The sequence below is a fragment of the Populus nigra genome, chromosome 15 (genome assembly GCF_951802175.1).
Source record: "Populus nigra chromosome 15, ddPopNigr1.1, whole genome shotgun sequence".
In the NCBI taxonomy this organism is placed as follows: Eukaryota; Viridiplantae; Streptophyta; class Magnoliopsida; order Malpighiales; family Salicaceae; genus Populus; species Populus nigra.
The window spans coordinates 10836185-10861765 of NC_084866.1; the positions used below are offsets into that span (position 1 = coordinate 10836185).

The following is a 25581-nucleotide window of genomic DNA, read 5'->3' on the forward strand; positions in this document are numbered from 1 at the left end:
CGATAATTGCAACGACATCTCGTAAATGAGAGAGATTTAACAGGATAGCACTACAGACAAAATGGTAAGAATCAAAATCTACCCTCTTTCTAGGATCTGGTTTTGTCTTCTTCTGTTTTGCTTGGACAGCAGTACAAGTGAGAGTCATATGGAGAGGGACTGAGTCCAATCGGTTGATTGACCCGAGCTCTGCAGTTGCATGGTGTAGCTTTTGTCCAGAGAGAATCCTCATCGGGGCTCGTTTTCCTGAGCCCTCTTGCATCACCTGCATGCCAAAAAGAAAGCACACGACACCACCAGCACATGCCCACACTTGCAAGTAAAGGAAAACCTCGCCCAATAAGTAAAGCAACCCATCTGATCCCTGCCTCTCTCACGGCAACTACTATTTTGTTTCTGCCTGAACAGATCATGGCCGTACACACACTGTCTTATGTTCATCTTCACGTAAACCAAATATATAATTGTCACAAGCAAGCAAACAGTCGATGTCTAATTATAACTGTAGGGAGGGAGGTATACAGATTACAGGCAGTTTTGACCGTACGATTTTATGCCCATACTGTAATCCAAACAATGCTTCCAGTGATACCGTGCCCTTGCCAGCCAAACGGTCCTTTACTGCCTGCACAGTGCACACACAGCGGTGAGCGTGCGTCGGTGCATGCATGTACTTGGAGGGACCAAAGGGCCAGGGAAATTTTTTTGTCACAAATCGTGAGGAGAAAACTACTAGAACTGGCCTCGATCTCAGATAATATAGAACAAGTGTTCCAATTGTATAAATTTAGCATGTTTATGGTTTTCTTTTTCTCTAAATTTGCTTAATTATGATTAGTCTAGTACTAATATGTTTGTTTTTAGAAAAAAACAAGAAAGCATCTTCGATCCCTGCTTTTTTGATAATCGATCCAAAGTGCTTTTTTTACGAGCACACTAGGCCAAACATGTAGTTAAGAATTCTTTAAGTACCTTTTATATTATATATGGATTAATTGTTTGGATAGGGAGGGTTAGGGATAGGGTAGTGGATTGAGAGCTTGTTTTTTTTTTTTATTATGATAATGGTTGTTTTTTAAAATATTTTTTAATTAAAAATATTTTAAAATAATTTTTTTATTTATTTTAAATTTATTTTTAATATCAGCCCATCTAAATAATATAAAAATATAACAAAAATTAGTTTGAAGCAAAACAAAATCTAAATTTTTTTAAAAATGTTTCTACACCGCATAAACAAACGGTGTCTAAACAAGTGATGATTTAAAAAATATATTTTTATTTATAAATATAATGATTTTATTTTATATTTTCATTATATCTATTAAAAAATATTAAAATTAATATTTGTTCCAATAAATCCACTTTTAAAACGATCTAAAAAAAATAAACAATGCTTCAATCTCAACCATTTTATAATTCAAACACATTTAAAAGCAGGAACTGCCAAGCCACTGACTTCACCGTACTCCATTAGTGAAGCAGATTGCCTTGATGGGGCTTCTCTTGACAAGCTTTGCCACATGTACCTGACCAGGATAAATAAAATTTTCACTTTTTTTTTATAAAGATTATCATAAGTTATCGGATTAATTTATATGTAACTCAATTAATTTTATAAATATTAAAATTAATAATTATATAAATATTTAATAATTATAAAATTTATAAAATTCAAACTAATAATTTCTAAATAAATAAATTTATAATTTAACTAATTAAACTTTACCCACAGAAGTTTACGTAAAACTTTCATTTAAAACATGGGTTGCTTGCCTTTACATGTTGTTTTGACACATCAGGAGGACACGTGTCCTTCACATGATTTCTGTTATCCTGACCCAGCGAATCAGTTGAGGATTTGGCACTGTATCTATTTTTCTTTTTTGGCGCCCTAGTACTTATATCGTGGCCGTAACCACTGCAAGAGAAGGAAATTCCAAGAAAGAGAGGCCAAATGTTGCTGTTCATCTTCATCGTGTTCTATCTTTTTTTTAAAAAAAAATAGTTTAATTTGGTTGGTCGGTATTTTAAAAATATTTTTATATTAATCATTAAAGCAATTTGATTTTGTAAATTTCGTGGACTCGCATATAATTATATCACTACAAAAGCTAATTAAAAAAAGAGAATTCATCATTAAAAAAAACAATAAAATAATAAAAATATCATTCTAGAAAACAATTGATGAGTTAATTATTAAGAGTATCAAAGTGTTTTCACCATATTTATAAGTCCTCGTCATATTGATAGGGGATAAACATGTTTTTTTTTTTGCATTAAAAAAAAACAATAAAATAATTAAATTACTTTAAAAACAAAACTTATTTAACTAGTATCTAGAGGTTTTTTTGTACTTTTTATTCTGATTTTTTAGTTATTATCAAGTCGACAAAAAAGAAATTTGATATTTTAATAAATATAAATTTTAATTTTAAAACCAAAGTTGAATGCACATGTCAGTGGGTGGGAGACACCTACGGTCTTCTAGAGCGTGTGTAATGTCTCCTAGCATCCACACGATAATGTTTGAAGTGTCAAGACGTCTCCTGTAGTGTGGGATAATGCATGTTGTTGTTTATGCAACAGGGTGACGACCTCTTCCTTTTTCTTTTACTCTTTTCTCTCTTTTCCCTTTGAAATTCACATTGACCATTCAAAATATTATAGCTGTCCTCACATTTACTGATATTTCAACTTTGATATTTATTTTTTAATTTTTAATTTTTGTTCTTTACCCTTTTGTCAAATTCTGATATGCTTTCAATTTCATCATTGAATCCATAATTATAATTTGTTATTTTTCAAATCTGATCCTTATTATTTTGCATTTTTGTTTTGCGTCCTTTTATGAATTTGATTTGTATTTTCAATTCTCCCCCTCAATTTAAAATTCTAGGTTGTACCTTTTTTTTTAATTTCAAATTTGGTCTCCATTCTCTCCATTGTTATTTTTTATTTTGTTTTGGATCTTTTTATATAATTGACTCTTGTTATAGTTTGTGGCTTATATGCAGTTGCAGAAGTGAAGTGGAGTGTGTTAAACGAAGTGGAACGACGACATCTACCTCTTTAGGATTTATTTCTTGTGTTTGTTGCTAATGATGATTAATAGGTTAGGGGTGTGGGGAAACAGCCCCACGATACGGTAAAAGAATATTAGAAAAAGCCATTAACACTCCTTGGATAGTTAGGATTCCTTTGGCAGTTAGGTTTTCTTGGGTAGTATAGGGTCTACTATACTATGTAACTCTATTTAGATATAGAGAAAAATAAAAGCTCCTTGCTCCTGTGGATGTAGCTAGGTACATTGTCGAACAATGTTAAATATTATTTTCTTTCTAGTTTCTTTTCTATTGCAATATTCATCAATAATTGTTGTAGGTTTTTTAACAACAATTCTTTTTTTTTTTCATTTCATCAACATTTGATTTGTTGAGAATTGAATTTTATAATTTTTTCATATAAGGTGTTTTCGATTTAGTGACCCAAACTACAGGTTGAGAAGTTAACATGAATTGATATAATCATATCTACTTTTTAAAAGAAATAAAAAAAATCAAGTTAGAATGCCATGATAAATTAATATGTCGAAAAAAAATTAATGGCCAAAATAAATAATCATTTAGCATTGATTTGAAAAGTTCAACGCTCCACGATCTAGCAAGTAATTCAATGAGTTATATTTAATAATTCAGATTTGATAATTAAAACAAAATTAAACTAAAATAGAAATTAAGAATTTAAAGTCTAACCATTTAAGAATTATCTTTATAGGCAAATACTACCTAAAATTCTAAATTTAATTATTTGATTATCTTTTTAAGAAATCTTAATAATAATTAAGAATTTAAATTGAATATGGATCGAGAATGTAAAATATATTTCATATTATTATTTTTTATATTTTTTATATTTACAATGACTTTGAATAATCGATAGAGGTAAGATCGATCATGAAATTGACAGTGGAGAAAGGATTTATTGAGCATTAAAAAATAGTTATAAGGCTAATTAATTACAATGGACTCGCATTCAGAGGATAAAACTCCGACTGGATATTCATTTAAAAAATAAATCTCATCAAATACATGAATTAATCAGGAATTATTGAGCCACTTGGTTGATTGATATCGATGATGTAGAAGGAGGATTTGTGGTTGTGTCAAAATAGAAGAGGGACCTATCAACAGCAACTTATTGTAAAAAGGACTCGATAAATCAATAATATATAGTTGAGGGACCAAAATGGTTTTCTTTTAGTTTTCTGTTTCTTAAACCTATTATGGAACTAATTAATAGCCCTTACCGTCATGTATTTTTATTTTATTTTATATAAGCTTTAAGATCTAAGGAAACTTCAATTGTTATTATATTTATAATATTTATGATTTAGGAATGGTTGAAGAATCATCTCAAACCATATATTTAAATTAATAAATAAGGTTCTACGTATAGTTTTACATTAATTCTATAACAAGGACTAACTTGCATTTTATATAATAGTTTTTATCTTCTAGGTTGAATTTAGATTGAGTCGTGTTCTAAAAAAAATGAGATTTTTTTTAATTTTTAATTTTAATATTCTGATATAAAAAATAAAAAAAATATTATTTTAACATATTTTAGAACACATTTTAAAAGAAATTACATTTTTCAATTAATATTCTATCTCCATTAAAAAGAATATTTTAAAAAACAAAATTTATGTCGCACGCAACAAGCGGATCCAGGCATACTATACACAAATTACACTTTCACATTATTATTGGCATCCATTCGACTCTGTACCCATTATTATGAGGCCAATTTGCTGTTTATAATCATGATAATCCAATCACATAATCTAGACAGCTGGGAGATTCTAAGCCTCACCAGGCAAGTGGATTCTCAATATAAAATTCGTAAACAGTGTGGTTTTTATTGGACCGGTGGGACAATATTCAGGTGCCTGCCGCCAGCATTTCTGACTTGACCGGATGTTAATTCTAGCTCCGCCGTCAGCTCTTCTAGTTACTTTTGAATTGAAGCAATGATTATAAGCTTTTCTTGACAAATTCAAGCATGGAGTTCCGGTCAAGATGACGGACAGAAAAAAATGAAATTGCAGGATGTCATCTACATCTGCGATCACGTACAATCTAATTAGTTCTTTGAATGAATTCGAGCACTGCACTCCCATAATAAAAACAATGCCTTCGAATCCCACCACCTCAATCTTCTGCTCGAGCTGGGCCCGCCTGCGTATTTTTCTTTTTGAGAAATTTGCTGTCCTTCTGTGCCTATAGATCTTCCCATTTTCTATAAGCTTCAAATTCTGTGTCCAAACTATCCTAATCCCCAGCTTCTAAGAACTAGACATCCCTCTTTGCTTTTCATTCACTTCTTGCAAAGAGACAGGTCAGTGGGTGGGTGTTGAGCGATGCGGCTCCAGATTCTTTTCCAGCTTTGAACCAGGAGATCACCCCTCTGATTCACCTTGTCTAACAAGTTTCTTAACGTATTTCTCACCATTTCTCTTATTCACATTTTTCTCTATGGTAAAAACATCTCATCTAAAAACTTAAATTATTAGGTGAGATATCAAAATTTAATTTATATTATTCTCTAACATACACCTCAAGTAAAAATTCTTTACTCTTGAAATTTGCAAAGAACCATACTACTTTATACTTAATTTTTTTATCAAAGAAATAAAAATGATAAAATTTAAATTCATGACTGTTTGGTCATTAAAACTTATACTATGTTAGAGAATCAATTCAATTCAAAAATTTAAGCTGTTAGATGAGATTTCAAGATATAATTTATATTATTCTCTAAAATTTCCAACACCAAAAAACCATCGAATAAAAATGAAGAACAAACACTCTCTTTCTCCCCTCCTCCCCCCGACACTGAAATACATCCATCCGTTGTGTTATTTTGGGCATGTTGTCGTTTTAATGGGCCTATGGGCTTCGGATTCGGCTCCCGACAAAATGATTACCCCCACTACCTGGGCTTCATAAGCCCATCAATGGAGTCAAATTACAGACAACCTAAAGAAACAACGGAAGAGAAGAGACTTGGCACTCGTTTTTGGATCTTCTTGTTGCAAATTGCAATGCTTAGCTAGAAGAAGCAAGCAAGCATCCATCTCAATTTTCAGTTGTGACAGAAGGAAAGAATCGAAATCCTAATTCACTTCACTCACATTACTCTCTTCCTTCAAACTCGTAAGTCCCTCTTTTTCATGGATTCATCCCTTCGTTTTTTTTTTCCTTGACTCTTGGTTAACTGGGATCGCTTTTCATTCGCCTCCGTTGATATCAAGCCTATCTATTGCTTGTTTGTCTTTGTGTGATGGGAAGAATGAATTCTGTGTGCAGCTTCTTTACTGTTTATGGAATTGTGTTTTTCATTTTTCCTGTAATTTAAAATGTTTACGAGTAGGACCTTATTGACTGGATATAAGCTAATCTCTCTAATGAACGAGGGAAATGTTTCCCTCCTAGTATCCTTTTTGTTTCTAAAAAGTAGACTTGGTTTCTTGCATCTATAACATTTATCAATATAGCCTGTGTGTCTATCCGCTGACAACTAGCCATGATGAAAGCTTCCTTTATCGTGTTGTTCTTGGTAGATTGAATCCAGAACCCCCATGGGGCGACGGGTGGTGGGTGTTACAAGTTGGTAGCCCACACCATCATATATGCATGTATACATAGAGAACCTTTTAGGAGGAATTATTCAGTATGCCCGGAGTTGTACTCCCCCTCTAACATAAAGATGGAACCCATAGATGATTTTTGTTGCGGGTCTCATGTGTATGTGAGAGGGGGGATTACAACTCCCAGTATACCTAATAATTTCTCTTTACACGGTACCATGACCATTAACTTCACTAGCTGGTTACTTGGATGCACATTGCAGCATGCAGAAGATAGCTATGTTAGTCATTGGTATCACACAGAAACAGATCGATGTTGAGTAGTAAAAGAGTAAATTGAGTGTTAATATCAACTGCAACAACTCGATTGGGGGGGGGGGGGGGGAATATAATGAAAATGAAAGAGTTCATGAAGATCCCCAAGAACAACTCATGATTCTGGTTTTATATCTTCTTAATATACTAAGCTTTGGTGATTTCAAGTTGATAATTTGCAGGGCATCTGTGATATAAGTTTATTGCAAATAATATAGTCTGCTTTTAATATTTGAGCTTTTGGGGTTAGAAATTGAGACTCTGCTTAATATTCCTCCTAGTTTAACCATAGACTTCAATTGATGACAAGGACCTAATTCCATCCATTTCCAACTTTCCTTCTTGATGGTTGGAGGTGACCGTGGACTCCATTTTTTGTTATTGTTGTGTTATAGAGCGTCCAGTTTAGGCATTTACATGATCCAATATTTCCTGGTATGCGAGTTTGTTTCTGATTGCTTTCTCGAGAGTAATTGTGAGTAATTTTCTTTCTTTCTTGGTTTGCTTCTGTAGTTTCCAAGATGTGGGAAAAGAAGGGTGCTATTGGTGGAGATTGCTTGAGATACATCCTCTCTAAAAGAAAATTTATCAGTCCACCGTCCTGCATAAACACATTTCATTCCAAAAACTTGGCTAAATTTCCATTTCCCATACTGACCCAATATTCAGTTATTTCTTCATATTTGAACCCCACTGCCAGAAAATTGAAAGATATAGATCTTTTAGCTCAAACACAAATTCTCCCAAGTTCCAATTTTTCTACCTTTTACTCGACTAAAGCCCCATCGAGATCTTTTAGAAAGAGAAATAATAAACGAGCAAAAGCCAACAGCAGGCCTATTCTTGATGAAGCTAAATTTCAACGGTCAATTTCCCAACTTCCATCAAGATTCACCAATGAAGAATTGTGCAATAACATAACTCTTGAAGATGATCCTTTAGTCTGTTTGGAGCTTTTCAATTGGGCATCACAACAACATAGGTTTAGGCATGATGCATCCACTTATCATGTCACTATAAAGAAGCTTGGAATTGCCAAAATGTACCAAGAGATGGATGATGTTGTCAACCAACTACTTGCTGTTCCTCATATTGGTAATGAGGCTTTATACAATTCAATTATCTATTATTTTACTGAAGCTAGGAAGCTGACTAGAGCCGTGAATATATTTAAGCGCATGAAAAGTAGTAGAAACTTAGATTGTAGACCGTCAATTAAAACATATAATATTCTTTTAACGGCAATGTTGAGCAGGGGCAGGAATTCTTATATAAATCATATTTATATGGAGACTATGAGATGCTTGTTTAAGCAGATGGTGGATGATGGGATCGAGCCTGATATTTTCTCTTTGAATTCTATGATAAAGGGCTATGTTCTTTCGTTGCATGTCAATGATGCTTTGAGAGTGTTCCATCAAATGGGTGTGGTTTACAAGTGCTTGCCTAACTCATTTTCCTATGATTATCTGGTCCATGGATTATGTGCTCAAGGCCGAACAAATAATGCTAGAGAGTTGTTTGATGAAATGAAGGAAAAAGGATTTGTCCTAAGCAACAAGTCATTCAACTCACTTGTGAATGCTTTGGCTCTTGGTGGAGAAGTTGGGGAGGCAGTGAATTATTTGTGGGAGATGATTGATAAGCATAGGTCAGTTGATTTAATCACATACAAGACAGTCTTGGATGAGATCTGCAGGCAAGGAAGGATTGGGGAGGCCACGAGTTTGTTGAAGGAGTGGCAAGAAAAAGACCTTGTGGATGGGATAACTTACAGAGAGCTTCTACACGTGCTTGAAGATGACTTTGGAAATTCAAATGACAGAGAACGTTTCAGGTATTGAGTGTTGGGCATGTTCCATTGTTTCTGAACATTAAATAGCTCTACCATGTTTCAAGTGTGGTTTTCAAAATTTCTACATTACCATCACGATGAGCTACGCTACTATTGTCTGCACCGTGCATGAAAGTCGAATTTGAGCTGCTGTGCAATTTTGTAAAGAAGAATTGCTTGTAATATTGACAGCAAATAATCAAATGCATAAAACATAATGCTGGCAAGAAAAGATCATTCTGTACTCTACTACAACGCATTCTGTTAAAGTACACTCTCTCTGTTTATATTAGGCATCTTAAAAGAGGTATGAGTTTCCCATACATGAAATTTCACCTAAATTTAAAGTTATGAAGAGTTAAATTCAAATATCACACCGCTTTATATTTCTGAAGTACTCCATGATCGCAGAGCATGGAATTCTCACAGGTGAAAATTGTCGGAATGCTCTCGTTATTGCTTCTTGTATGATTGTAGGTAAAACTCATTTATTTCTGAATTTAGGTAGATCTTTGGAATTCATTTATTTCTCCTGGCTTCAGTTTTTTACATTTTAATCTTGCAACGAGCAGTGTCGTGTGGTGACATGCATTTGACTACTGTGCGGTGCATTGCTTGTGTTTTTCATGGATTTACACCTCTTCAACTCTCCACGAAAAGGTTAATAATCAGCAATTCAGAACTAAATTAATAGAGCATCAACTACATTTCTAGCGGGATTTTTCGGGACTTCTTTCGTGGTCTTGCCCTCCTTGTCTGAAGAAAGATAACGAGGATGGGAAACATGATGAGGTCTTTGCGCAAAATAAAGCGAAGCTTAGGGTAAAAGAGTCTATTACTCTTAAAACCAAAAATATCACAAGTAGAGTGAGAATCTTAAAATATTTAATTTTATTTGTTATATGTCCATTTGTTAAAAGATTATTACAACCCTCCTAATAATAATATTGAATAGTAAAAACTAAATTAAAAAAAATACTCTTTAAATATAAAAAAAAACTAGAAAAACATCATAATAAAAAATAAAAAAAATAAAATTTTTAAAAAAATTTCCTGCATTAATCTCCTGGTTCTCTGTTAAAAAATGTCATCTATCAAAGAATGTATTTTTGTGCAGGGTTTTTTTTTTTTTTTTTTTTTAATCATAGATTCTTGACGCTATTTTTCTGTGGGCTAGTGGTTTCCACAGCCATGATTTTGAATGATAGCAAGTCATTCATTCTAAAACAAAATACTACATCCTAGACGTATTTTTCTTGAGAAACAACTTATTATAATCACATTTTATTCTGTAATATTTTCTAATTTTTGTTATTTTACAACACACATTAAAGCAAAATTTACACCAAGGATTGTTAGCTGGACTGTCTTCTAGGTATGGATATTTATTATCACATAACAAATAAAATAAATAACTTTGGATTGCGCAATACAATACGCAACACACGCAATAACCTAAAATCTTTGGGTTTTAATATTAATTAATATATGCGGAAGCGGATGATAAAAATATTTATTATATATAAAAATTCTTAAAACACCAAAAACACTGTAAATATAGGAAACTCTTAAAATAATCAATTTTACTTATTAATATCTCCACTTACCAAAGACTATTCCAATTTTTATGTTAAAAAAAACTAAAAAATCATAATAATACTAAATAGAAAAAAAAATTATAAAAAATATTCCCTTCTAATAAATAAAAAACCTAAGAAAAACATCATAATAAAAAGCATCTATTTTTCAAAAAAAAAAAAAACTCATACTTCAAATATACAATTAAGTTAGAAAAGGCTTCTTGTGCTCTCCCCCGCCCCCCCTTTCTTTGAACATCAAGGCCTTACTACGTTTCCTGAATTCATGAAACTCGAGAAATTCCAGCCTCACAGTAACATTTAAAAAAGCCCCATAGGCTGAAAAAGTTTCTGCATCTTTTTTTTTCTTTTTAAATTCTTACTTGATAGCACGCGCTTAAAAAAAACAAAAGCATAGAAATAATAGCAGAATAGTCATGAGATTTTTGTTACTGTAACAACCGACATCTTTACAAGAAGCATAAAAATGGCAAAAAAATAAAAATAAAAAAAAAAATTCAAGAGATCGAGCTGAAAGATCTATCTTCTCCCTTAAAGGCATTTCCTTCAGGACAGACACCACTTTCAGAAATGACATGAACAGGGCACACATCAAAGTTTCATACTATATAATATCTGGCAGATTGAATCTCCAGACATCTCAAGTCAAAAACGGGTCAAAAAATACAGTAACATGAGACGAAAATTAACCACCATGTAAAATTCCTATGCACTGCTGTAAGTTACGGAAAAAATCCCAACAATGGGAGTTGCCAATGCATCAATCAATGGCGATGATGAGAAAACCAACCGATACATACATCAGAAATACAGGGTAAAGTGCAAGAGCCTTTCTTCTTGGGTTGACAGCTGAACTCATGAAAGGATAGGCAGCCCACGAGCTCCAAGCCAGCGCCACAGATACTACAATCACTTTTATTAATACATTGTCCTTCAACATGCAGACGAGAGCTCCAACGTCTAGAGGAAAGAGACAGTAACCCAATAGGCTCAGACTTTGGAAGAAAATTATGTGTCCACCCTGAAACAGCAAAACAATAATATTTGACTTAAAATAAAACGAGCAATAAACCAATAATGAAAGCTAGCTACTGTGTTCAATCCTGTGGAATGTAAAAGCATACACATACGGAGGGATATGTATGATTGTGTTTCATGGAAAGAGAAAGAGAAGAAACTATTACCAGCAGCAGGACGTTCAGTGTCAAGATTACAGCACCAGCTGCAAGCAGTGCAAATGCAACAGCAAACACCTCAGACTGGAAAATGACATGTAAACTGTTAGAACTGAACAAAACTTGCAACATTTTGCTCTAATAACAAGCCACATGCTTTGTTTGAAGAGTTAAGAAAACACATGGACAAGACAGGCAGCTAAAATCATCAATCCAGAATGGGACAGTATTAGTCTCTCTCTACACATTCGTAGCAATGATGAGAGCTTGCCCATTTCTAGATCTTGCAAGAACATCAAGGTTAACTTCGGCACTGCCACAATTGAAATATGAAAAGACATCTACAGAGGTAGAAAATGCAACGAAAAATAAATCACAGGTCAACACCAAAATCACATAGGAGCACTTATTTTCCAGCTAGCCTTTCCGATTTATCTGGCACATTCTGCCTTGGAAATGATAACTACTCAACATATAAAAGGTGACAGAATGTTGCAAGGCATTGACAAAAGAGCAGGCTTAAATATCAAATCATTGATTGTTTAAGCAGATGTTTTGGTATTCCTTTTCGGTCACTATACAAATGGTTCAGTGCCCCCATGTAATAACCAAGGGTTTGCTTGGCTTTGTTGTCAGTTGTTGCGTGATGACCACACATCAGTTGATAAGCATTGATGCCCACTTTTCTTTCTAAGATCAAATTTTCAATTCTCATATGACACAAGACTACCATGGATTAGCAAACAGCGAAACACCATGTGAACACCAAAAATCAATTCTGCAGCCACCATGTAGCAAAGACAAAGCCAAGTTGTTTGAAAATGTTGCTATTTATCACCAAACAATAGCTTATATATCAAAAGCTGAAATGTTGATCTAGAAAGCAGAAAAAAGGGCTCGTGTCGCTAACAGGCCTGTTTAACTCATTCATTACGGTACTCATTCATCACGTTTGATGGGGAAATCCTTCATAGGAGAGTGTGCTTCTCCTTACCCAGCCTTTTCGGAGTAGTGGGTTGCAAGTTTTCTTGCTTTTTGTGATTTGTTACAATATTTGTGTGACCATTACAGGGTAACCAACAGCAACATCAAACAAGCCCTAAATATTTTCAAATTAATTTAGAGCTACTTGGAATTCTTTTGAAGTTTTGCTCCATTTGTATCAACTGCTATTTTACATTTATTTTGCATATGAAAACCTATGGTTCCATTTCATTTATTTTCTTTGACAAAAAAAATTGAGCCTACAACATTTGATAATTTTCGTTTTAAACAGGTATGAATTTCTGTCATTGTGTTTTAATGTTTTCAGGTCTTATTATGCAATCATAGTTAATTTATATTCAAATTTCCAAGTTTCCTGTCTAGAGTCAAAAGTCTTTAAAGAATCAGGAAGACCTAACTCAATCAATAAATTGTTCTTAACTAATTATGATGTTTTACTCCAAGGATGAAAATAAGTTTTGCAAAAGTTTATAAGCTTTCTAACCATCTTTCAGATTTTATGATGCAAGTCTGATACTAAGAAATCAGATCAGGCATTTAAAATGTTTGCATTACTCCAGGCGTAAAACTTGGAATATCCATTGTTTCTGGAAAAAAAACTAACAAAATTCAGACCTATTTTTCACTTCATTCAAACCCTACTTTTACAACCCTCAAGAATATCACAATCAATTGGCATGAACATGAAACCACAAAGCACAAGAACTGATCATGAAACAGTTGACTTGTTGGGCAGAAATCTCAAATCTCATTGTTCCCTGTTTTTGATTACTCAAAATTATACATCTTGGTTGTAACTAGCAGCTATTAAGTAGTGTGATCTTATAACAATGCATTCCTGATCACACAACTTTTCACTGTCAAGGGTGTTATATCTTGGTCACAGCCACCATGGAATGCATGACATTATAAAGAATGTTTGAAAAAATATCTTCCACATTTTCCACAAATTCACCAGAAGGGACAAATAAGTAGAGCTACCAAAATGAAAGACTGTTAAACTCCAATGCTATGATGTACACAACAAAAAACAAGTGTTCTCCCACAAAGTCTCACAAACTAACAATAATATGCAGACATTTTCATCAATTTTTGGTGAACTTTTTAAAACAATAACCATCAAGCTTGAAATAACGGTCATAACTATTAAAAAATAATCACTATAAACATTACAGATTCAATCAAACATCCCCATCATACGGCGGTGGTTAAATGTGGAAGCACATTCAGATCCTATCATGTGCCTGGTGCCACAATGCAGTCCCAAATTCTAAAACCAACATGGCTACCTCATCTCCAAATTTATAGTTAAATATATCAGGACAGGACCCATCATCTATCCCTGCCTTATCAGCAACTCCATTAATCTGTACAGAATCAAAATGACTAAAAACCTTTCATTCCTAGTAATTCCCATTCTTCCATTCTCTAAGCTACCAAAAATATCCTAAAAGAGTTCAAACAGGTGAAAAATAAAAAATATAAAAACCAATTAGCACAAAATCAAAGCCATTCTGTTAAAAAAAATTACTAACCTTTTTAACAGAAGCGGACCAAGAAAGAGTGAGTCCCAGAAAGACGATAAAGAAAAAGGGACCCCACAGATCCCAATCTCTCAAAGCCTTACCCGGATCTTCTCGATACGGGTTAGGAAACACAACCAGCTTCAAATTACTCACAATCCTAGAAAGATCTCTTTTTACGGTATCCCAAACTGGCTCCGTCAACGTGTTCGGAGGGGACCCGAACCCGGCTGCAGAAAAATTGCCACCGGCAGAGTTTCCAGAGCTAGGTGGGAGAGGAGGTAGAGGGGCGGAAGGGAAGATGGATGGCGGTTTCTGGATGGTGGGTTGTGGTTTCGGTTGAGGTGGAGGGAGATTTGATTGGATGAAGGGAGAAGTGGATACGGGTATTCGGGGCGGGCTTGGTGGGCGGGCGGGTAGGACTGTTGAAGGACTGGATTGGATGGAGGAGTTGATTAGGTTCTCGATCTCGTCGATGTCTGATTGAGAAGATGCGTGGAGAGGGATCGTGTCGCTGTTGTGCGACATTTTTTGATTATTTTCCGGGAAAATGTGGTGTTTTGTTTTCGCGGGAAAGTGATGGAAAAAAGGTATTTCTGTTTTAGATCTGATCGAAAGAGAGAAGAAGATCTGGTGTTTTTAATTTATGGATCGTGAAGGAAAGGTTTTGTTTGTGTGTTTCGGGAGGGGGGATAGAAAACGTCGTCGTTGTAAATGCATTATGGAAAGTTGGTTATTTTTTAAATTGTTTTTTTAAATATATTAAAATAATATTTTTTTATTTATTAAATTTTATTTTTTATATAAACATATTAAAACTATATATATATATAATAAAAAATATATTTTTTTATGAAAGTACTTTCTAACCAGGAAAAGAAATGCCGCAATAAAATATTTCTCAATCGTGAGGTAAATACTAAATAGGCTTTTTGCCACTAGATTTCTCAAGTATTGAAAATGGACGGAGGAATAGAATTTCGATTTACCATGAGTTTTAATTTCTCAAGTATATATATATACACACGCACGCGCGAGTTTTTCATTATATAAGATTTTATTATTCATTCTTTCACGTAGTATTATTATTATTTATATACATGAGAAATTTTTTGTTTTTTTAATTCGGTATTTAATTTTTTTAATGATTTAGTCTAATTTGTATTTCTTATAAAATGTTGGGATTGAAAGATGAGGGATGGAAATGAAATGGACATCAAATATGGATGGCATGTAATAAATTTTGCAAAAGATGTAAGTTCATAAAAAATTTATTTTAATAAATATAGCTAGATAAATATCATGTATTTTGAGATTAAATATTTTAATTTATATTTTTATTTTATTTTTCAAGTTTTATTTTTAGATATTATTAATAATTTTTTATCTATTTATTCACTCTTTAAATATTTTCAAATCCTAGGTGATCAAATGTACACTTTAAATACTGATGAAGACTTCAGTTCATATCCGATTTTCATTCGACTGATTCAAGCACACACTGGTCTCCGAGAGAATTTTTATAAAACTAGCACAGTTTTTATTAAAATATTTCAGGATATAACACAGAGGATAAAAAATATTAAAAAAATAATATATTTTTTTTACTTAACCTCTAATAAAAAATGTAATTTTATTAAAAAATTGCTAATAAAAATAATAGTTATATTAAATAATAGTTAATATATTAAACAACCGCCGAGAATAATGACAGTTTTTCGATACACATGCTCGGTGAAAAACGAGAGAAAAATGGGAAGGCGATAGAGGGCAGCATAGTCCATGTCGAGTAGCTTGCGGGAGCCCTTGAGAGACAGAAAGCAGGAATGGAGACATCTCGGAACGAGCAAGCAAGACAAGGCGGTTTCTTGACTTCGAATCCACACATTTCCATCTCTTGCAAACCAGAGAGCAAGAATTCCTGTCAAGGCAAACACACTGCCCAAGCACTCGTCAGGAAGACTTCAAGTCGTCGTCCCCATCAATATTACTGTTGTTTTTTCCAATGATAATAGGCTTGTCAATCTCATGGCCATTATAGCACGAGCATGAAGAAGAGGACTGACCCATCCCCGGTCCCTACCTCTCCTTCAAGACAACTTCCTCTTCTTCTTTTTCTTCACTATATATATTCTAGAAGTTAAAGAAAAAGCATCTGCCGAATAATTTGGATGGATTGTGTATAATGAGCTGGAAGGAAGCATACAAAAAGAAGCAGCAGTTATAATTACATGGCTGCATTCCAATTATATTGACTGAAGCAGTAGACAGAACCACGATTATATTAAAATCATAATTCAGAATAACAGCTCTTTTAAAACTATGCTATTTTCATTTAAAAAAATAAACAAATAAAATTCAGAAGACTAGAGGGAAAAGGTCCGAATTATGCAGCTGGCCTAGTCCTCTTCCAGATCAGGTAGTGGAGAGATGGATTGGATTACAAGAATCAGGGCAGTCGTCTGCACACATGGTTACTGATAAGAATACAAAAGTATCACTAACAGACCAGTAATTATAGTAGGGCAGTGAATCAACTGGCCAAAGGAAAAACATTTATTCCATGAGGCATCACAAGGCTGAAATATCAGGAGAGATTAAGCATCCCTTACACTGCATCCTTGAGAATTCAATTGCAAAAAATAGTATTGTGATTTCTGGTTTTTTTTTTTCCTCGAAAGCTTATCAAAATTGGGTTCAATCTCCCAAACAATACTTGAGAACCTTTCACCATTCAGTTGATCTTTTGGTTTACCTACATGTACAAGGTAAAAACTTAAACCCTCCTCGGGTTCTGGAAAAAATATAACAGGATTCAGGTGTTCTTCAATTCAAGTTGCTGAACAGAATAAAAGGTGATTTCACATTCATGGCTTGAGAGCAAGAGCAAGGCCAAACTTGGGGGCTGCTGCATGGGTGGCCTTTGGGTCATACTCAGCTGAAAAAGTTATAAGCGACTTTGGTCTCCATTCATGTTGGCATAGCATTGCAGCCTTGCCATTGTCAGAGAATCGTGTTTTTACCACTGTAAATGGATCCACTGCATGAGAACTTCCAATGGTAAAACTGTTCTCAAAGGAGGACAACTTGTGAGTCATTTCTGCGGCAACTGAATGTAAGGGGTTCACTGAATGAACATAAGATGCCTTGATAGTTTGTCCTTTGTCCGTCCTACATAGCAAAGTCGAGCTTCAATTTAAAGGCAAGTCAAAGCAAACTTTAGACCAATAAAAAGCAACCATTCTGAATAACAAAAGACACGAAAAGGCCTAAAATGTAATAACAATAATAACTCCTGGCGCATGTGAATAATTATTTAGCTGCTTCTGATGAGTTCATACTCGAAAAGAACAAGTACCTTTACTACTAACACATCTAATACTGTAACTGCTGCGATTTAAGAATATTCATTTTGTCTTTAAATGTAATAACAAAAAAATGCACATACCTTTTAAGACAAAAGGCACGACATATAAAATATTAAAACAGGAGAAGGAATAAATACTCTTTTAACAAGAGAGAACAAGCTTTCCGTATGCTTACAGTAAAAATGCAGCAGAGAAATCTGGCTTGTTCAAGCCAATCCCAGCATTACACTTGACAAATGAAGAAGAAGCAGTATCAAATCCAACTTCACCACCCACACTAAGATTGTTGCTTCCAATTGCAGCTGAGAGCTCCAAAAGGGGATTTGGATTGAGGCCAATGCTGGAATCAATGGCTGCATGATGATGAAGGTACTGCACATCCAGCTGCGACTCAACAGACAGAAATAAGTCAGATTTTCAGCACGCAATTTCATAAAGGTTATCCACAATTAGCAAGTACTTCTACAACAAAATGAAATCTAATTTTCTTGGTTATTATGTCCTACCAGCATCTCAAACCTGTTCGCAGTTAATTTAAAACATAACTGGTGCTTCTTTCCACTAGTTCATTTTTTCATGTAAATCTAGTAAATTTCAAGCATGGAGGTTTCATTTACTCACAAGGAAAAACTGCCACAAATTATTTCACCTTTGTAATTCATTCTTATTGGAAAGATGATAGATGTTAGGAAAAATTAAGTAAAACATGGAGATACAGACTTCACTAAATGAAGACGTCTTCAATAATATGCATTTTTTCCTGTGCATTCTTAGGACTCAGACTATCAGAAAGTCCTTTAAGAGAACTTGGGGGCAAGCCAGCAGAGTCATTACTGAGTACGAGTAATCTAATCTGCCTGCCTCAATTCAGTACTATAGTCTCTCAGGTTGTTTAAGGAAGGATCCCAGATACAAAGTCATTCAGATTATCATTCTAAATACTAAAAACTCATGCTAATATGCTGCTGTCTCGGAAAAACTTGACTCTTACTCAGCATTGCTGCAACCATGGTTGTTAATCCGATCACTTGCCTTTTCCCTCGTCTTCTATATGATGTTAGCACTTGTTTAATTCCATCACTAGCCATACCCATTTATGGAAAACAATCATGGAAAATACTATTTATTTGTAGCACTTGCTTGTTAAGTTCCATCTTCATTCAGCTTTACGCCTCCTTTTGTTGGTTAAAACTTTGGGATGAGTTGCATGTCACAGTGAATAATAGTATGGTATGACTCGTAATAAGTAAAAAGAAAAGGCCATGCCCAGTTATGGATCAACTGAATGACACTAGATAGATTTTCCATTTTAAGCAACATGGAAAGGCTCTATAAAGTACAGATTGATAACAATATTACCAAATTCTGAAAGTAAGAAAAATTACTGGGAAGCCATGCAAGGAACAAGTAACTTCCAATACAAATGCATCCCTAACAGTTCCATGCACATGCAGCATGCAAATTCTTATAATCATTTTTTTTTGTTACACGATTTAAAATGCACTGACCTTGCCAGACTTGTGATCAGGTATTTTGAAACTAAGTGCTGCTTTGGTGCTGGGAAATATGTCATTAACAGTCACTTTGGTAGACACCTGTCAAAGAGTTACACATAGAAACAGATCAGCATACCATACCATCAAGGCGCTTGAATGCAAATAATTGAGCATTGACTATATTTCAAAATGACCATGATGAGAGTAAGAATTCAATTGTAGCTGAGTGAAAATAAGAATTCAATTGTTGAGTGAAAATGCCAAAAATTCTGATCAAGTACAAGAACTTCTCTCTTACAATGGAATAGGTATCAATTTTCACATCCACAACAGTATTCTTGCTCCTGTACAAGGTGCTTATATCACCATTAAAAATTTCATCCTTCTTCAAACCTGTCGCTGTAAACCCCTGCACATGCAGTTTAATGATATATTTGATTAGATAGCATCACAACCTCATCATTCAAACTCTAAATGCTTCTTTTTTTAAGAGAAACAATAACGTCAAAATTTATTTATGAATGGGGTCCTATTTTCTGAAAAACAGGAGCACTATGACAACCTTACATGCCTGATTCCCACATCAAATATTTAACATTGAGAAAAGAAAATTATAAATAATCCACTGGCATGCCAAATCAGGCTTCACCTAATCTCTTTCATTAATAGCTTCAATATTCCAAACATAGAAGATACATTCAATGACTGATGTCCTTAAAAGTCGTTTGGATTATCTAAAGTAACATTCCTTTAGATAAACAACAGGATTGAATGACAGCAAATACATGAGAATGAGTTCTGAAAGAAAATCTATCTGCTTTCATTAACTAGCTGATATTGGTCCACGTCATCAAGACTAAGAAGACCTCTCCTGAGTTTGGCTAACCTTGCAAAACCAAGTCATTTTCAATCATTTATGGCCTTTCAGCTCTATTTTGTTTCAAACACACACTCTTTCTTTCCATGCGCACAACACTTAAAAATTCATTCCAATTTGACGGATATGTCTTCTCACATGTTCAGGAATACTTATTATCTCTATTCAGCTTGATAGTTTTTGTGGGGTTAGTCAATAGTTTCTATAATCAATCATGACCTAACGCTTCGCTAATATCTTAACATTTAGAATGTCAAACGCGTACGTAGAGCAGACATAGAATTGAAACCATAGGATGTGCACATGCTCAAATATGCATCCCAACGCTCAACATATAAATCATTTAAAAGTACTCGTGGTTCGACATTCTAATCAAGTGTATCAGATATTAATCCAGTGAGTTGCAAGCATCAACAGTTAGTATGTATAACATTTACAATCTCAAGGAGAAAACACACATAGATCAATAGTTCACTGCCTTAACAAGAGAGTAAGTAAAACCATATACTAAAGCATTTGGGTGTGAAATCTGAAATACCCAGACAGATATCCCCTAAACAGATGTTATTACGAAAAGCAGTAAATAAGGAACTTAAATGAGGAGATGTAAATTCAATGGTACCATTCCAGTAGAACTCAGAATTGAGAGGGTAAACTTGTGATCATAGTTGTAATCTTTGGTCAAGAGGTCTGCATAAGATAAGCAATGTTTGCAAAAAATCAGAATTTATAGCTAAAGCAAATTTGTAAAAGCATAATTCAGTCAACACGGCATCAACAATGAAAGACAATATACATTAAAAGTCACTATCACTAAGAAAAAAGAGCGGAGCAAGAAAAGTCCTTTGGAGTGTCTGGACAATCATTTGATTGTTATATTTAGGTTGAGGACACAGTTCCATTGAGATTACAAGGCTATCTATCATATCCATAACAAACATTTTACAGGAAGGATTGCTACCTAAAGTTCAAGGTTATGGTTACATATTTTTGATCCAAGTGATGTAATGTATTACTTTGTGTAAATATAAATAAATACTGGAATTGATTTTCACTTTGACAGATTAATTAAAAAAAAAAGTGTTTTTTCTCAAAGTTTAGTCGTGCCGTAAGAAAAGGTCAAACCTCAGGTAAAATTTCAATAGTGGAAACTCCATATTAAACCATTAAGCATTCACAGATAAGCACATAGATGAACACATCAAAACATGCATGTGCTTGCATCCAAACACGCATCTAGAATCTCAAGAAAATAAAACTACATGGTTACATATAAACATCCATATAAAAGATACCTTTGGCTCTTTTGCCAATATCTGAAAATGGAGCTGGTTTGCTACCCATCTTTAATTGGGAAAAATGATTTGCCAACTATAACCTGTAAAACTAAGACAATTCACATGAGCCACAGACCAAAAAGAAGCCTTCTATCAACAACACAGGAAAAAAAGAAGAAACAAAACGAGAAAATGATAGATGCCCTCGCAAAACACTTGTGTTCAGGCATATACGATGGTAAAGATACAAGCCTTTGCAAAACACTGCATCTACATACATTGGTGCACAAACCGCCATTAACGTCAAAATGAGAAGGAAAAGCATTATATTATATTATATCCTAAAATAAAACAGAACCAATCATAAAACAAAAGCACCCCCCATTTCCATTATCATTTTAAGCACTGCGATGACTTCCTAAAACTACTTTACTCTATAATAGATTGCACTTTACAGAAGTTTCCAAATCAACTAGTAGGATTTTGCACAAATTTCAAAACCTCTAGACAGACATGTTTTCTTCGCAATTAGCATGGTCATTGCAGGTGCTTACTGGATTAAAAGTAATAACACTGATTTTAAAACTCATGATGATGCATTAATGAGTGAAAAACCAACCCTAACGAAAAAGTAATTAAATAGGATATCTATCAAATCTCTCCCTCATTTATACACGAGACAGAGAGGTGCTTACACAGGAGATAAGAAAACGAAATGAAATGGAAAACGCCAACGATCACCGACAAATTCGGGGGCGGCGGCGGCGGCGGAATCAGGAGGCAGGTTATATATGTGTATTGTATTGCTGAAGAATAAGTGGATGTGGTATTTTAATTTGAATGGCGCACTAGTCTAGTTGTGACTAATGAGTGACCAAAGCAAGGCCAGGCAAGGAAGGCCAAGGTCAAAAACGGGACACGAGTGGGGTGATTAGGTTACTTTAATGGTTGGTGATAGATAAAGAACAGAACAGGTGTGGATCTCGATTGGAGAGAGGTTCTTAAGATAAATGTAAATTGAGAGTTTTGATTTGACTGTGAGGGATTCAGGTAACAGTTCAGTGAGGGTCAAGTTGAGAAGTTAAATGACGATATTGCCAACAAATATGGTTTCTGCAGTGACATTGGTGACCATGGAAATCGAAATGGGCAGCTGGGTCCGAGATCAAATTTATCAGACCGTCTGAGGTTTCTCTTTCACCCACTCAAAATTTAAATCGTGATTTTGTTGAGTGAAACAAAGAGTTTTCAAATGATATTATTTTGCTTTTTTTATTTTTTATTTATTTATATTTATTAATGTGGATTCAAACCAATGACCTTTAAAGAACTAACCTAGAGTTGACTACTTGAACTACATCTTTCATGATTGTTTTTTTATTTTTTAATAAAATGGATGGTTTTGAACCAAATTTAAAAAAATTAATGATAGCACTCTTAGATAAAAATTAGAAAGAAATTTTAGAGTTAAATTACTCAAGGCGAAGTTTAATTACATTCATCCAAGTTCAACAAATTCAAAATTCAAATTAGCTAAAAATATAATTCAATTTGAGTCGGGCTTTAAATCAACTGATTATTTACTCTGGGAAGTTAAATGACGATATTGCCAACAAATATGGCTACAGAAATGGAGTTAGTGACCTTGAAAATTGAAATGGACAGCTTGATCTGGGGTCATATTGATAAGATCAACTTGAGTCTAACCTGACTTAAAGTTTGATTTATGATTTTGTTGGTCAATTTAGATTAATTTCAAATAAAAATATATATTTTTTATTTTATGAAATGATATTTTTTTTAATAAAAAATATAAAAAAATAACAACATTGTTTTAGACAAAAATGAAAAGAAATTCTTGAAGTCAACCCAGCTAAATCAAGTTTATCCTTGTCAAATGGGTCACCCGTGTGTAACCAATTAAATCTTCAAATTAAAAATCAACAGATTACTTGATCTATCTTGGAATTATGTAATTATGCCCTTTCTCTAGTTGGCAGCTGGCAGCTGGCAACTGGCAACTGGCAACCCATACAAACCGAGTCATTTGGGCAGACAATTGCTATTCAGGTTTTGGTTTGTATGGGCTAAGGCAAATCTAGCAGCATGCTTTGTGGGGCATCCATTGTAGCTTGGCATTTCGACATTTCGATTCCTTGGTCACTTGCAGAAATGGAGAACTGCTGGAAAAGAATACAGTGTCAAAAATGCTATAATTTGAATGGCTCATTTTTTATTCTTGAGGCACCAAATATGTGCTCCCTTCAATGTTTTCTCACGTGTTAGACTTACATGTGTGAGATCACCAGCTATAGAAAGTGAAAAGAAAAATATGAACTCCAATCAAAGTCAAAATTAGACTTGCAGAATTCTAATACTCCTAGTGTAATTCAAATAATCTAAAACAAAATATTGAATGAAGGTATTACCTAAGGTATATGATACAATTTAGAAGGTTTGAGATTACTAGTAACATTGAAATACTTCAATGTCTGGATCCACTTCTCTTGATTCTTCAGCAGATGAACCGCGGTTGTGTTTGGCCAAAGCTCATGTGTGCATTGCGTGGGCGGCTCAGGAAAATTGTACATAGACCACTTAGCATTATACCTATTCTTTGCACGGTGGCCTTCTCGGATCCAATCACCAAAAACTTTATCCTCTGGCCCTTCCAAATGATTTTTTGGCACCTCAGAATCTCTAATCCACTCTACAATATCCCATGAGATCATGTATCCCATGCCAGACATATAATGCACGAAAGGGTCCATGCTAGGGCATGGGATAACATAACCATAGTACAAATCTTCTCTGGGCAATGGTTTTAACGACTCCACTAAATTATCTAACCGGAAATACGTGTCATCATCGGTTTTCATGACATAATGATAAGGAGGATAAGGTTTATCTGTGTCATTCAGCATTTCTGGCAAGCTTGAAAAGTAAGTGTAGGTTTTACCTTTGTTCATGTTCTCCTTGCAATCCAGGATGATAATATCATCATATCTCATTATCTCAAGAGCAACAAGTACCTTTTGGTCTTCCTTGGTTAGATTGCAGAACACAAACTTCACATCAATCTGCGCTCCCACCGGAGATTGGGTGCCATATATGAGACGCAGAAAATGTCGACGTTGGTATTGATCGGGAAGTGTTAGAACGCCTATAAGTATGCGAATATCATCACTGGAGGTTGAAGAATTCATGGCAAGAAAATTGTTTGAAGATGGAGCGGAGGATTGAGATGGAATGTTGGAGAGAGCACATCTACCAAAACTCAACAAGCTATCAAATCGGATTCCATTGATGGTAGCCAAGGCACACAAGAAGAAGATGAAAAATAAAGAGGAGAGGATGAATCGGTGCCGGTCTGGCTTTGAGGTGCTCTTCATTTTTACTTGCTTCTCGAATCCCTTGCTCTGGCTCTTCGTAAGAAGAAGTTATGTAGTGATGATATTGATGAATTCCAAATATTCTTAGATTCAAAGTATAATTAAATTGGCGATTTCGTGCGATTTAGACTACCATGTTGACTTTTATTCCACTAAGGAATAAGGTGTTGATCATACCATTGAATGTACCATTATGTCCTTGGATCTTGGGACAAACTAGGCCTTTCTTCTCATGTCATATGGCCTAAATCAAGGAGTATAAAGTCTATTCCGTAGGCTTGCTCCTTTTCCATGAATAAAGGGGATTGCACTATACGTCTTCGCGCCTGTGAAAATCAAATGCAAATAAGATTTTGCAGCTAGGGATAGTGGGATTGGGCCTAATAATTAGGCTGGACTTTATTCGGTCTTTGCTTGCACATGGCTAGAGCCATTTGGTCAACTTTTCGTAAGTAGGTATATCGGCACGAACATGGCCGGCTTCGAGACCTCTTTACCTGACGTGTCGCTCACCACACTTGAATGCAAAGCAATACCATTGACCCTTGAAATAGAGGGCACCCTGTTTCTAGTGATCTGCGGGGAAATCGTACTTCAAAAGACGATCCCCAGGAATACAAGGGGATTGGCATTTTGTGCTAAAAAAGGAATGAAAAGATGCAAATTAACAGGAAATATATTACATGAGTTTTCCAGTTTAGCACCAGATAAGATTTACTATAGAGAAATTACTGTTTTGTTATTCGGTGGAAAAAAGGAAGACTTCATGTTGAGGGTAATTTAGTTTATTTTAGAGGTTTATCGGTAATTAAAAAATCATTCAGGGATATATTAGTTTTTTGCCAAAAACAATTACAATAAAAATATGTTTTTAGTCATGAAATCAACAAAATCTAGAATTGTAGACCACAAGTTTTTTTTTTTTTTTGTCTTTTCATAAATTTTAAAACAGCTAAAATACTTCTTTATCGAAATGATTAAAAAAAATAGAGTTGTTAACCAAGAGTTTTTTGGTTTTTCTCTTCTTAGATTAAAGTTAAAATATGTATTTGCCCTTATAAAAGACAAA

General features: G+C 34.3%; 4 protein-coding genes across 5 annotated transcripts; 1 reads left to right on the forward strand and 3 right to left on the reverse strand.

The window, feature by feature from the left end:
- Positions 1–6060: 6060 nt before the first annotated feature.
- LOC133674087 (pentatricopeptide repeat-containing protein At2g27800, mitochondrial-like) lies at positions 6061–9107 on the forward strand. The gene is made up of 2 exons (XM_062095065.1): positions 6061–6218; positions 7481–9107. The coding sequence occupies exon 2, from the start codon at positions 7489–7491 to the stop codon at positions 8809–8811; it is 1323 nt and encodes a 440-aa protein (XP_061951049.1). The 5' UTR covers positions 6061–6218; positions 7481–7488; the 3' UTR covers positions 8812–9107.
- A 1692-nt stretch (positions 9108–10799) lies between these two features.
- On the reverse strand, positions 10800–14768 carry LOC133674890 (protein YIP4b-like). The gene is made up of 3 exons (XM_062096185.1): positions 14115–14768; positions 11584–11658; positions 10800–11420 (listed from the first exon to the last, which is right to left on the reverse strand). Exons 1-3 carry the CDS (start codon positions 14628–14630, stop codon positions 11160–11162), a joined length of 852 nt encoding a protein of 283 aa, XP_061952169.1. The 5' UTR covers positions 14631–14768; the 3' UTR covers positions 10800–11159.
- A 2016-nt stretch (positions 14769–16784) lies between these two features.
- LOC133673714 (mitochondrial outer membrane protein porin 4-like) lies at positions 16785–22081 on the reverse strand. Of its 2 annotated transcripts, none has more exons than XM_062094586.1 (7): positions 21816–22081; positions 21139–21221; positions 20466–20533; positions 19265–19375; positions 18979–19065; positions 17646–17854; positions 16785–17273 (listed from the first exon to the last, which is right to left on the reverse strand). In XM_062094586.1, exons 2-7 carry the CDS (start codon positions 21185–21187, stop codon positions 16970–16972), a joined length of 828 nt encoding a protein of 275 aa, XP_061950570.1. In that variant the 5' UTR covers positions 21188–21221; positions 21816–22081; the 3' UTR covers positions 16785–16969. The 2 variants fall into 2 exon arrangements, with proteins under 2 accessions (XP_061950570.1, XP_061950571.1); XM_062094587.1 differs by lacking the exon at positions 21816–22081 and adding an exon at positions 21675–21730.
- A 1252-nt stretch (positions 22082–23333) lies between these two features.
- Positions 23334–24584, reverse strand: LOC133674909 (hydroxyproline O-galactosyltransferase GALT3). Its single transcript, XM_062096203.1, has one exon. It carries the CDS (start codon positions 24510–24512, stop codon positions 23550–23552), a length of 963 nt encoding a protein of 320 aa, XP_061952187.1. The 5' UTR covers positions 24513–24584; the 3' UTR covers positions 23334–23549.
- Positions 24585–25581: the final 997 nt, after the last annotated feature.